We start from the raw sequence: 14,916 nt of genomic DNA on the forward strand, positions 1-14,916 counted from the left end.
ATTTTCTTGCATCACTCTCATTTCTCTTCCTAGTTTTTCTTGCTTCTCAAAATCCCTTTTGAGCTCTTCCAAGGCCTGGGACTGATTCATATTTTTCTTGGAGGCTTTGGATGTAGGAGCTTTGACTTTGTTGTCTTCTTCTGGTTGTATGTTTTGATCTTCTTTTTCACCAAAGTAAGATAATATAGTCTGACTCTTTTTGCTCTGCTTCCTCATGATCCCGGCCAATTACTTGAGTTTTAAACTCTTTGTTAAGGTAAGAGTCTGCTTCCAATGTGGAAAATGTGCTGTCCCAAGCTTTGGGGGTTTGCACAACTGTTTTCAGAGATACTTCTAGGGACCTGTAAATTTTCAGTTCTTCCAAGGTGGTATGATAAGGGGTAAGGTGTTTCCTCTCCACTGCCACAACAAGCTCCACCACGCCAGCACTCCTCATCCCAAGACCCCCCCTTCAGAAATGAGACCCAGATCCAAGTACAGGCAGAGCAAGAGATTCCTGCCTCAGCACTGGCAAAGAGATCCCTGCAATCCCTCTCTGATCAGGGACTCGATTTCCCCTCAGTCTTTGGGCTGGAAGCTCAGGAGGCAGCCCCGGCCACAGAGGCTGCGCTCAGGACTTGCGGCTGAGACCTAGCTCTTTCTCTCACCACAGTCACAGACTTTTCCCAGTGATCTTCTAAGTTGGCTTTGGCGTTCTTGGGTTGAGAAGTCTGGAAACCGCCATTGCTGCCTGCAATTCAGTCCTCTGAGGCCTGCTCCAGGGTTGCTGTGGCCTGTGCGCTCACCCTGCACTGCGCTCCTGTCCCAACCCTGGCACGATATACCTTTTCAATCAACCATCCAGGTTGTCTTGGGCTGGAAATTTGCTTCACTCTGTCTTTTTGTGGGTTCTGCTGCTTTAGAATTTGTTTAGAGCCATTTTTTTACAGGTATTTGGAGGGGTTTGGGGGAGAGTTCAAATAAGTCACTGCTTTCACTCTGCCATCTACTAATGAACTTTTAATTGTTATTAGTTCTATGCCTTACTGGACCATGGAATGCTAAACTTCAAGAGTGCCTCACCCTTTGCTGTCTAACTTTATAATTTTTATTCTTGATCTATTTTCTTCCTTTATCAGAACAACAGACACCAAAAATGTGTTTCTTCCTTTCACTCCAATATCTGTGATTCAAATATTGAACATATCCCCAGTTTGGAATAGGTTTGAATTATTTTTACTATAGTAGCTAGGTTGTGCAGTGGATAATGTGTTGGGACTTGGAGTGAAGAAGACTGGAGTTCAAATTCTACGCCAGATACTTACTAGCTATATAACCTTGGACAAGTCATTTATTTTCAATCAGTCTCATTTTCCTCATTTATAAAATTGGAAAATAGCACCTGCTTCAAAGGGTTGCTGTAAGGATCAAGTGAGACAATGTATGTAAGGTAAGTTATAAACTTTAAAACACTCTATAAATGCTAGCTCTTATTACAGGTAGTAAAATTTGAACTTATACATGGCCTAGGTTTTCCAGTCCCTACTTTAGGATATGAAGAAGTACAATAGTATAGATTTGTGGCATTTTATATCATTTTACAAAGATCCCACAAATGCTTTATTATGCACGAGAATTTTCTTTTCAGTGGTAGTTCAGTGAAATGGTCAAGATACTCAGAATGTCTCTTTATGTGGAGCTAAGATGATGAATTAAAGGCAGCAACCCAGTCAAAGTCTCTCAATGTTACTCTCCAAATAACTTTAAAATAATGCCTCAAATTGAATTTTGGAGAGGCAGAGCCAAAAAATCAGGGTTAGAAATATTTCCGGCCCAAGGCTGAGTAAGATTGCATGCATTGGGAGTACTAGTGGTGGGCCTTGGAGGTGGCTTCAGCAGCTTCAGGAACTCTCAGCCCAGAGAAATTCTGAGTCATATTTCCAGGGCAGAGAGGGGCCCTGTGACTATAGCGGATCAGTGGTCCTTCCTGGGTAAACACAAGAGTGTAAACCAGGAAAGCAGTGACCACAACTCTTCCTGGATCACACCACCTTGGAACCAACATAAACTAGCAGACCCCCAGAACTAGTTTTGAAAGCAGCAGCATGAAAAAGCTACTATGGTGGCAGGGTAAACCAAGACATAAACTCAGAAGAAGACAACAATGTGACAGTGCCTACAACAAAAACCTCAAAAAGATTCTAGTTGGATGTAAGCCCAACAAGAATTACTAGAGGAGTGAAGGAAGAGAGAAACCTGGTAAAAGAAAAATTGAGAAAAGAAATGAGAGTGATGCAAGAAAATTATAAAAATAATTAAGAGATTGATAAAAGAGGCACAAAAAGTACTGAAGAAAGTAAGTCCTTATAAAGCATAATAGGCCAAATAAAATAGGAGGTACAAAAAAATTCACTGAAGAAAAGAACTCCTTAAAAAGCAGAATTGCCCAAATGGAAAAAGAAATACAGAGCTCATGGAAGAAAATAATTTCTTAAAATTAGAGTTGGTCAAGTGGAAACTAATAATTCCATGAGGCAACAAGAAACAACAAAATGAAGTCAAAAGAATGAAAAAAAAAATAAATGAAAATGTGAAATATCTCATTAGAAAAAACAATTGATCTTGAAAATAGATCAAGAATAGGTAATTTAAGAATTGTTCAACTACACAAAAGTCATGACCAAAAAAGAGCCTAGACATCATATTTCAAAAAATTATTTCAAGGAAAACTACCCCAATATCTCAGATCTATAGGGTTGAACAGAAATTGAAAGAATCCACTGATAACCTCTTGAAAGAGATCCCAAAATGAAAACTCTCAGGAACATTACATCCAAATTCCAGAACTCCCAGGTCATAGAAAAAATACTTAAAGCAGCCTTGAAGAAACAAAGAAACAATTCAAATATTGTGGATCTACAATCAGGATCACACAAGATTTAGCATCTTCCACATCAGAGGAGCAAAGGGTTTGGAATATAATATTCTGGAAGGCAGCGGAGCTAGGATTACAACCAAGGATAACCTCCCCGGCAAAACTGAGTATACTTCTTCAGGAAAATGGACATTTAATGAAATTGAAGACTTTCAAGCATTCCCGATGAAAAGACTAGAGCTGAATAGAAAATCTGACATTCAAACACAAGACTCAAGAGAATCATAGAAAATTAAACATGAAAGAGAAATCATAAGAGACAAAGTAAAACTGTTTATGTTTCCATGTGGGAAGTTTTAATTCCTAAGATCTTTATCATTATTAGGGCAGTTAGAAGGAGTCTATATAGACAGAGGGTACAGGAATGAGTTGATTATGTTGGGACAAACTCAAAAAAATGAAGGTGTGAGAAAGAGATGTATTGGGAGAAGGGGACAGGAAAAGTAGAATGGGGAACATAATCTCATATAAGAGAGGCACATAAGAGAGAGCTTTTGCATTGGAGGGGAAAATAAGACCAGCAATGCCTGAACTTCACTTTCATCAGAATTTATTCAAAGAGGGAAGACTATGTACACACGCACATAACTCAGTTGGGTATAGAAATCTATCTTGCCCAACAGTGAAATAGGAAGGGAAAGGAATAAGGGAAAGGGGGGAAATGATATAAGAGAGAGCCGATTAAGGGAGGTAGTGGTCAAAAGCAAAACAAACTTTTGAGGAGTGTTAAGATATAAAGAGAGAGAGGATAACATGAGAAAATGGGTTGGAGAGAAATACAGAGTAATTTAACTGTGAATGTGAATGGGATGAGCTCACCCATAAAATGGAAGTAGATAGCAGAATGGGTTAGAAACCTGAATCCTGAAACCTGAATATGTTGTTTACAAGAGACACACTTGGAACATAGAGACACACACACAGAGTTAAAATAAGGAGAAGGAGCAGAATCTATTGTCCTTCAGCTGAAATAAAAAAGGCAGAGGTAGCAATTATGATCTCAGACAAAGCAAAAACAAAAACAGACCTAATTAAAACATAATCAGGGAAACTACATTTTGCTAAAAGGCACAATAGACAATGAAGTAATATAAAAAAATTTACAGCAAGTTTCTTTGATAAAGGTCTCTTTTCTCAAATATGTAGGGAAATGAGTCAAATAAAACTAAGAGCCATTCTCCAATTGATAAGATGTCAAAAGATATAAACAGGTAGTTTTCAGAAGAACTCAAAGCTATCTATAATCATAAGAAAAAATGCTCTAAATCATTATTGATTAGAGAAATGCAAATTAAAGCAATTCAGAAGTACCAACTCATACCTATCAGAAATGACAAATGCTGAAAGGGATGAGGGAAAATAGGTACACTATTGAACTGTTGGTGGAGATGTGAACCATTCTGGAGAACAATTTGGAACTATGTCCAAAGGGCTATAAAACTGTGTATACCCTTTGATCCAGCAATACCACTATTAGGTCTGTACCCAAAAGAAATGAAAGAAAAAGGAAAAAAGACCTATGTGTGCAAAAATACATCAACTCTTTTGTAGTGGCAAAGAATTGGAAATGGAGGAGATGCCCATTAGTTAAGGAATGACTGAACTAGTTGTGGTATATGATTGTTATGGAGTACTATTGTGCTGTTAAGAAATGACAAGGGTGATTGTTTCAAAGCAACATATGAAGACCTATACAAACTTATGCAAAGTGTAGTGAGCAGAACTAGGAGATCATTGTACGCATAGCAGCAATGTTGTAATGATGATCAACTGTGAAAGACTTAGCTATTCTGATCAACACCATGATCCAAGACAATTCCAAAAGACTCATGTTGAAAAATCCTACCCATCTCCAGAGAAAGAATTGATGAACTCTGAGTGTAAATCAAAGTATAATTTTTTTAAAAACTTTATTTTTCTTGGTGATATGACTATTATGGAACTGTTTTGCATTATTTCACATGCATAATTCATAATATATTTTTTGTCTTTTCAGTGAGTGGGGGAGGGGTAGGAGAAAGAAAATTTGGAATTCAAAACATTTTTAAGTGCTTAAAAATAAATGATAAAAAGAAACTATAACAATTTCTCTTTATTCTCTACAAAGTCCTGGGCTTGTTGTATTTCCAAAATGATTTTCCTTGAATTCCCTTCTTACTTAGCAGTGGTAGCAGTGGTCAGTTCAACAAACTCAAATCTCATCTTTTATTCTCAGGGAAATTCTCTTTCTATTTCTTTCTGTTTATGGAACTCATTGGTGTAGAGAGGATAGTGAAGTCACCTGTAACACATTTACCTTAGCACCCTTGCACCCAACTTACCATGAGGTGTGGTGTCACCAGGTGTCAAGTTCAACTGTTATGTATCCAGAAGTATTTGTTGTTTGGCATCTAGTGGAGCACCAGGCTCAATAAATTTTTATGGAGAGTGATGCTGATGACCAATTGCAAATGGTAAAATAAATGTATATAAGCAGGGATGCACCCATTTATAGAACTGGATTCCATTCTGTAAAGTGGAACAGGAGGCCAGTAGAAAAAGTCTGATGCATGAGATAGGCATTTATAATGGCTGGCGCGATTCTGAAGTCAACATGACTCAGTGGAAAGAAGACTGAATTTGGAGTCATGGGACCTGAGCTTGAATTCTGACTTGCATATTACCTGTGGGACCTTGGACAATAATAGCTAGCATTTATATAATGCTTTAATGTTTGTCAAGAACCTTACATATTTGTTTAATCTTTCTGCATCTCAGATTCTTCATCTATAAAATGAAGGGGTTAGATTAGATGAATTGTAAAATCCTTTCCAATTCTAGATCTATGATCCAATCATCCCCACCCTTAAAATTTGCCAACTGGCAGGTAAATTTACTTAACCTATTTAATGTCCCCTTATAGGCTCAGCCCAGCCCTAGATTTTGGGACAAGGCAGGTGTGTGTGTGTGTGCGTGTGTGTGTGTGTGATGTGTGTGTTTCACAAATTCAGTACTAAGTTAGTCCCAAAGCACACTCTGCTCTGATTTGAGTACGCCAATGGTTACACTAAACTTTCTTTTGAACTCCTGTTTTCAAGACACTGGTGACCTTATTACTAATACCTACTGCCAGATCTTTCTTTCTACTGTTAACTGTCTGATGATTGCCTTCTTTGTAGACTTTTAACAATCATCTACCTTCTTTGAATCTTACAATCTTTTTAGATTATTCAAGAATTCTTGATTTGGGAATGTGAACTTTTTAAAAAACAGTTTGATAACTGTATTTTAGTGTAATTTTTTTTCTTTTTTAATTCTGTAAATTATTGTGGGAAGTTGCCCAAAGGCTTCACCAGATTGTGAAAGGGGCAGAATTGGAAATCAGATCTTTCTGACTCTTAAGTCCAGTGCTCTATTTACTACCTCACCTAGCCACCTCTGAAGCTCTATAGTTTGGGGCTAAGTAACAGGGATCTTAGATGCTTCTTTTACTCTAAAATTTGCAGCCTTTTGTTTGATGCAAGGTGAACCAAAGTTAGCCCAGAGAGAGGAGAAATCAATGGGCCTGCTAGTTCTGGCCTTTATCACAGCTGCTTTCCAGGAAATGTGGTGCAAACTTCCGTAAAATTACTCTGGGTGATGGCTCCAATCTAATTGCCTCATTTGGATTAATTTCAAGCCTCATAGAACTGATTGATCTCCTTCTTACACAATTGAAGTAGTGAAGGATTTAAGACCCACGTTTTAGATTTGTTTCAATTCTTGAACAACACTATGTTAGTCACATTAGAAAAAGAACACTGGGAAAGGGGGAAGAAAGAAAATTCAACCCCATGCCTATTTGTAGATGACACTAGTATATGGATACTTTTGATTTTGTCTGTGTTACATACATACCTGACTTTGGCAACGTGGGATATGACATACTGCCTTCTCAGTTTGGATGCTTGAAATGTTTTATTCATCTATTGAAAGAAAACAAAATAACTAGTATCATACTAAATAACAATGCAATGTGTGTTAAATGTTAGTTGCTTGAAATACCTAGAAACACTAGTCTTTGACTCTACCATCCATTGTTAAATGTCCTTAATAAAAATGCACACTGATATGTTGGAGAAGAAAAAAAAAAGATCTCTTTCCTAAGAGTAATATGACAAGAGCTAACATTCATGCTGATAAACATCAATCTATATTGCCTACCTTCAGCTTTTCTATAGACAATATTGCAATAGCCTTCTGGTTTGGCCTCCCTGCCTCAAATCTGTTCCCTCTTCAGTCCTATTTGCCCCTCATCTATCAAAGCCATCTTCCTAAAGTATAGATCTGGCCATGTCTCTTCTCTTCTCTCCTCCATTTAAGAGACATGGCCAGATCTGCACTTTAGGAAGATGTCTTCTCTTTTCTCCCCCATTCCACAAACTCCAGGGGCTCCCTATCACCTCTTGGAGCAAATATAAAGTCCACTGTTTGGCTTTAAAAGCTCTTTTTAACCTGACACCTTCTTACCTTTCCAGTCTTTTCACATTCTTTTCTCCATGTATTCTACTATCAAGTGACCCTGACCTCCTTACTCTTCCTTGTAAAAGACACTCCAACTCCAACTCTATGCCTTTTCACTAGCTGTCCCCTATGCCAGGAATTCTCTTCCTCTTTATATCTACCCCCTGAATTCCCACACTTCCTTCAAGTCTCAGCTAAACACCCACTTACTGCAATAAGTCTTTCCCAGTCCCCCTTAATGCTAGTGACTTCCCTCTGAGATAATCTACAATTTATCTTATATATAACTTATTTGTACATAGGTGTTAGCATGCCATCTCCCCTATTAGATTGTGTGCTCCTTGAGGGCAGGGATTTTTTTCACCTTTCTTTATACCCCCAGCACTTTGCACAGTGACTGATATATTGGTTGGTTGTTGTCCTTCATTCTTGAAGAGGACCAAAACTACGTCACCATGTTGGGGTCAAGGTACAGTATGTCCAACTGTGGCTAATCAGAACAATATGAGCCCAGAAGGCTCTACCACAGGTCGGGCACAAATAGGCCACGTGAACATTTGGAGGAGAGATGTCTCACAATTTGTGCATCCTATGTTTTCTTTTGAGCTACTGCAATTCTGCTTTGTTCATTGAGCACAATGCTTTGATGCAGGCACACCATGTTGGGTGGTCCTGTGCCATTGTCTCCTATATCTTAATAAATACTTGTTGACTTGACACTAGTGTCAGAGGAGAGGACAGAAGTTTCCCAGATGAAGAAAATGATAGCATGTTTCATATTTTCTAACACTTTTAATTTATGAATTACAAAGCATTTTTCTCTGTATATCCTTGGAAAAGGTACTTAATCTCTCTATGGCACAGTAAAATAAGGGAGTTAGGCTATATGGACTCTGAAGTCCCTTCTAGCTCTGAATGTATTCAGAACAATTCTCTCCATTACATATTACTGACAGTGTCAGCCTGGGAGATGAAAGAAAACTCTAGAAAAAAATATGGCTAGAGAACTGCCTATTGACACTCTCTTTCACCCACATCACCAACTAAGTGGCTGCTAGAAAAGTTGGAAGAGTCCTTTCCTCAAATCCTTCTTTGCTTTCCCTTCAGAGTAGGCAAGACTATTCAAAATATCTCTATTTTAATAATTGTAATAAAGTAAAGTAGTATTCTGCCAAATATCTCATTAGCTGTACAGCAGTTTGTGTGTGCATGTTTACGATTGCATCAAAGTGCTAGCCAAAGTTATTTGAAGATACCAAAGATATTAAAACATGCAGTGGATTCCCAGAAGAGCAATATAAATTTAAAATGTTACTCAATTTGTCCTCCTGTAAGCCCTTCAGTATCTATCATATTCTTATCTGCCCAGAATTACTGAAAGTGTTATGTCTTCAGTCAGGAGGAAACTACTATTATAATATTATATATCATATAATATTTAATAATTATTATTCAATAATAATGAATATAATAATAAATATTAGTGATGATATTAATTTCATTAATTAACTTTAATATCATTCTAGTGCTATATTATATTTATTAATATTTAATTACTTTATTAAAGTAGGTTAAATTAATACTATATATGCAAGACATTGTAATAGAGCTTGGGGTTAGCCTTTGCCTTCTGGTACCTTGTAATCTTGTTGGAGAAACAGGGTATACACATGGGAAACAGTTAAATAACAATCTCAGACTATATATAATCAGAGCCTAAATATGTACAACTGGAAGTAAAAGCTATTGGTGTTTTGATGAGGGAAAGAGTGATGTGGGGTGAAGAGATCAGGGAAAGTATCATAGAAACATAGATCTGGAGGAGACCCAAGATATTATCTAGCTTAATTCTTTAAATTTATTAGGGCTAAGGTCTGGACCTCTGATTTCAAGTGAGCAAACATCCTCTACCAGTGCAGGTAGACACCTTCTTGGCAGCTTACAGTCTCAGAGGGATACCTTGAGTGTTGAGTGATTTGTCCAGGGTCACACAGCCAATGCATGTCAGAAGCCATACTCAAACCCAAGTTTCCTGGATGTAAGTAATCCTCACCATACTGTTTCAGGTGATCAATTTATCTCCATTCAACAAATATCTACTAAATACATATAATATGCACAGAACAGAGAAGAGGAAATAGAGAAAAATGACTTGCTCATGGTCCCAGAGCTAGCTAGAGACTGAGACAGGAAGAGGATTCAGGGCTGTAGATTCTTAGTTGTGCTCTTTCCACTACAACACTCCTGGCAGAGTGTCAGCCTTGAAGATTGATTAGGACGTGAGAAGGGAAAGAAGCATTATAAGTAGGTGCTACAAGATGAGGCAAAGGGCACAGGCAGGAAGAAATGTGTCATATTTGGGACTAAATCATAAGCATTTGGAAACAGGTGAGAAATAAGGGTGAACATGATGCAATACCTTGAATGACAGACTGAGAAGCTTAGGGTTTATTCTGCAGGCAACAGCGACACTGAAGGGTTTGGGGCAGGGAAGCAATCCGTTAAAGCAATGTTTTTAGAAAGAATAGTTTGACAGCAGTGCATATGATGGATTAGAGGGGAAAGAGAGGGGAGTATAAGGAGACTAGTTAGGTAGTTATGACAATAAAGCAGGCATGAAATATTATGGGTTAGAGAGGTGACAATAGTAACAGAAAGAAGGGACAATATGAAAGACGGGCATAATCAACAAGAGTTAGTAACTGTTTAGATATAGGGGATATAGGAGGGAGAAGAGTCAAAGAAGATGCTAAGGTTATAAGCTTGATTAATCCACATTGGCTAAGATTGGAAAGTCAGAAATGGGACCTTATTTAGGGCCAAAAATTATGCTTTTTTGTGAGTGGGACACTACAATGGCACTAATGCTTATTAAAATACTTACTTAATATGTAGTAGGAGAGCGGGGTATTACCACTTGACCCTTCCTGATAGATGTGAACTTTGCTGGAAGAACACAATAAGTTCCTTTGAATGGTCTCCAGCAATTACCTAATGATTGACTGCAGCCCAGGGATAGATTCTTAGAATTGAATGGAATGGAGAAACATTTATTAAGTGCTTGTTATATGCTAAATGCTGGATCTCTCTCTCTCTTTCTTTCTCTCTTTCTCTCTCTCTCTCTCTCTCTATATATATATATGTATACATATATAGACATAGATATAGATAGATATTCAGAATAATATATATTCTCTATATATTCAGTCATTTTTCAGTCATGTATTACCTTTTGTGACCTCATTTAGGGTTTTCTTGGCAAAGATACTGGAGTAGTTTGTCATTTCCTTCTCCTGCTCATTTTACAAAGGAGGAATTGAGACAAACAGGGTTATGTGACTTGCCCAGGGTCATACAGTTAGTAAATTTCAGGCTGGATTAGAACTTAGGAAGATGAGTCTTCCTGACTCCTGGCACTGTATCCACTGTGCCACCTAGCTGCCTGCCTGGCTCTTACAAAGTGTTTAATAAATACTTGTCACCTGACTGTTCTTGCTGTGTCTCTGGGCTCCCCACTTGTTGAGATCAGAGGAGCCTTCTATTCTTGAGTTTCTAAGTGACCCAAGGAGAATTGGCTCCATCATTCTCTTTTGGATGTTTCTCAAGCACTTTCTCTCCCTTGTACCAGTCAATGTGTAGCAAGTGGGGTGAGGAGGTTTTTTTTTTTATCATTAAGAGTGGAGAATGGCAATTTACAGCAGAAAGACATTTGGATGTGGGAGATGTGCGAGATGTGCTTGGACATAGTTTGAGACTGGAAGTTCCTAGATTTCCCAACTGATACTGCCTTCTTCAGGGGATGGGGGGGAAGAGAAAGAAGAAATACTATCTTCCTCTATTGTTGCATTCCATCTGAGAGTACAAAGGAGAACACATGTTTGAGAAGCATCTGAAAGAATGATGGAGCCAGTTCTCCTTGGATCTCTTATAGGCCTTAGAGGAGAAAGTTCTGAAAAAGTCTATTCTCCTGGGCTTGTTAGTTAGTTATTAGTACATAGCTCTAGACTAGTCAATAGGGATAATTCAGAGGAATTTGCTGTGACCTTTGAGGAATATGTCTATCCTTTAGCAAAGGTTCAAGTGGCCACCCCAACTGTATGAGATATGCTCTAGTTTAACAAAACTCCATGCCCTATAATTTAATTAACTGGACTCACCAAATTAATCATGGATTTCTCTGACCACCTCTGCTATATAAGCAAAGGACAGTCTTCAATACAAAAAAAAAAACCTAGTTGATTCCTTAAATCTGTCCAAGTGAAATTTTATTCTTATGTATTAAATATTTTATTCACTCAGTCACTCACAGATATTCTTTACCTTCCACAGCTGTACAAGATGACAACATATACTTTAAATAACATCAATGCCTGTGGTCCCTCTAGTGAATAGCAGCTTTATTAAGTTTATTCCAAGACACTATTAGGTGGAGTTATGGGAATATTTCCAGTAGCGATCATGCAGTCATTATTTTTAAAAGCTCAGTCATTTGGCAGACCATGGAGGAAAGGGTCGTTAAGTAATTGGTTGAAGTCAAATGTCATATCCTGAGGATTCTGTAGAGACCTGTCCTTGAGTTGGAGTTTTGAGACAGGACTTTAGAAAATTTAGTTCTTTTCCTAGAAAAAGAACAGAGTCAGTATGTTATAGTGGAAAGAGAGTTGTGGACTCTCAGTTGGACAAAGGTCCTTAGAGGTTATCTAGTCCAGCCTATACCTGAACAGGAATTGCCTCTACAGTATCTTCAACAAAGGATTGGATGACCTTAGCTTTAATACCTCTGACCACTACCTCCTGAGCAGCTTTTCCTTGTTTGAATATCTCTGTTAGGAAGTTTTTCCTTGCATCAAGACAAAATCTTTCTGCAATACTAGAGTCAGAGGATCTGGTTTAAATCTTGGCTTTGTTACTTAAGACATGTGTGTCCTTAGAAAAGGCATTTAATCACTCTGGACCCAAGTTTCTACCAGCTCTAAGTCCTATGAAAATTTATGAAGATTTAAAATTCACCAAGAGGCTTATAAAAGCATATATTAAAATTTTAGCTCTTATTGCCTCTGTCAGAGCAGGGGACTCACCAACTTCAGGCTTTCTTTTTCCTTTCCCACTATACACTTACATGCATACATATACACTGGGACTACTATTTATCAATTAATCAAGAAGCCTTTTATTAAGCACTTACTACATTCCCTGGCTATGCTAAGTGCCAAGGATTCAAGGACAGAAGTAAAATAGTCTCCGACTTCAAGATTCTTACATTCTAGTAGGGGAGACATGTACCGACATAAGTGTATATGTATATACAGACAGTATATATATGTCTATATATGTACATATTTGCACATTGTATATGTATATATCTATGTATATTGATGTGTATATATATTTGTATGTATGTATGTCTGTATAATGTGATGCAAGTAGATCTTCCTTAAAGAAGAAGGAGCTCTGGATCAAACAATGCTATGCACATCATCACACTACTTGTGGCTTAGTGTGGGTTGGAGGAAGGTTCAAGATCACATGTAGTAGAAAAAACTTAATATCAGTGATCAAAAAGTAGGGTCATCAATTTAAACATTGAAATTCCTTCCTCTCTGGTGTTGGTAAATATTTGGCAGCCTTGGTTGGTTGGGCATATTGCGGCTTATCTGTTTCAGAATGTGTAGCAGTGCCAAGGCACTCCTGCATGTCTGAAGCATGCAGTCAGAAGGAACTGACCAAGAACAATTGTTGTCTTTACTCGGCAAATGGACCAAAGCAGAGAGAGGTTCCATTAACATTCTGGAATGTCAGACCAGAAAATCTAACAAAGTAGAACAAGAAGAGCAAAGAATTCCAGAAAATTTCTAGGAAAAGAAAACAAAGTCTGATGTGTCATTCACTAAGTTTCAATATAAGCAACTTTAGCAGTAATGTCCAAAACACACTGGTAATTTGATCCCAAATTATCTAGGACATTAGGCTACATGTTAAATTTAAAAAGTTGATTAGGAAACCCAGTTTTGTCATAGTATAGGCACAATAATCTGGTATTGGAAGGTCATGAGGAGGCTTTATGGGAGATAGGGAAATAACCTATAGGCCCCAGAAATCTAACTTCTGTCTGTTAAGTAACACAAAGACATATCAGGGAGATGTGAGGTTCTACTTTTTGCTTCAGTTATATTTCCTGTCCAATGTTCTCACATATAGTGATTTTAGGCATGATCTTCCTCTATGTAACTCTTAGATATGCTTGTCACCTTGGAATACAAGGACCCTGTGACAATTGGTCCTTATTTCTGCTTAGATTCTCTCTATTCTAGAAATATGCTGCTCAATGATTAATAGATTGACTTGCCAATCCATTGAATATGGAATGATAGTTCTGGAATATTGAAATTGTGACTTTAATGTCCAAGGGACATGGGTATCCAATACAATATATAATTTTTTTACCCATGGGCCTTGGCTTAGGGTGTTTTCCTACTGGTCATACCCTTTTCCCTCTATCTTTTCTCTCTCTGGAAACTGGGGTATGGGGCATGGAAATCACTCAAGCTGCCATTGATCCAACATACTGGAAGTAAAAAGATAAAATCACAGTTTTAGTCTTGAGCAAGTTTGTGTCCTTACTCCTTACCCGTGATCCTTACTCCAGAGCTTATTAATGCTGGTTATTAACAAATTACTGATAAAACCTTAGAACATTGAGACTAAAGTTACCTCTAGCTGTTAGGTCAGAGATGAGCATTCCTGACCTATAAAAATTTTTTTCTATTAAAATGAATGCCATTCCTTTGATTTATACTCTTTTTGACACTTAAAAAAAGTTAAATCAGAATAATTTTTGCCTAAAAATTATATCTGAAGTCCTAATAAATGAATAAGAAATAATTTAACTGGGGTAGCTAGGTGGTGCAGTGGATAGAGCGCTGGCCCTGAAGTCAGGAGGATCTGAGTTCAAATCCGGCCTCAGACCAAACACTTGACACATACTAGCTGTGTGACCTTGGGCAAGTCACTTAACCCCGATTGCCTCACCAAAAAAAAAAAGAAATAATTTAACCAAAAAGAAATAAAGACTTAGGATCTAAAATTTCATACCTTTAGATGGAAAAGGGAGAGGAGAGGAACAGGTGATAATTCATCAGCTTCTTGATTTTCTTTAGCAAAGAACACTCTCAACCACCTCAGCAGGATTTTTATTAAATAAGTGGACCTGCCAGTGAAAAATTCTAGAAGCTGAGTGCTTATTTTGGTTCCCTTCAAAATTCAAAAAATTCCAACTGCTCTGCTGCTGTGATCAGTTCTCCTCTTCATTCCTGTCATTATTCCTCATTCCAACTTTCCAGATCAGCATAATCTGACCTGGTCCAGTCCAAACCATGACAGATTCTGTCTCTTTCCTAGCTGAGAAGAAAAGTTGTTTTTCTTTTTTTTTTTTTGAAAAGTTGTTTCTTTTTTTTTCAAACACTAAACTATACTCCCCAAGTGAGTCATCTGGCCTCTTGTCTGACTCAATAATTAACTTA

General features: G+C 37.6%; 1 protein-coding gene across 1 annotated transcript in view; it reads right to left on the reverse strand.

Moving 5' to 3' along the window:
• LOC114023436 (transmembrane protease serine 11C-like) overlaps nucleotides 1-14,916 on the reverse strand; it is a 111,480-nt gene that overhangs the window by 72,707 nt on the left and 23,857 nt on the right. The window contains exon 4 of the mRNA XM_027836061.1: nucleotides 6,791-6,858. Within this exon, the coding sequence (XP_027691862.1) occupies nucleotides 6,791-6,858 (68 nt within the window). The remainder of the gene's footprint in view (nucleotides 1-6,790; nucleotides 6,859-14,916) is intronic.

Source organism: Vombatus ursinus, unplaced genomic scaffold (genome assembly GCF_900497805.2).
Source record: "Vombatus ursinus unplaced genomic scaffold, bare-nosed wombat genome assembly UNPS02014818.1, whole genome shotgun sequence".
NCBI classification, from domain to species: Eukaryota; Metazoa; Chordata; class Mammalia; order Diprotodontia; family Vombatidae; genus Vombatus; species Vombatus ursinus.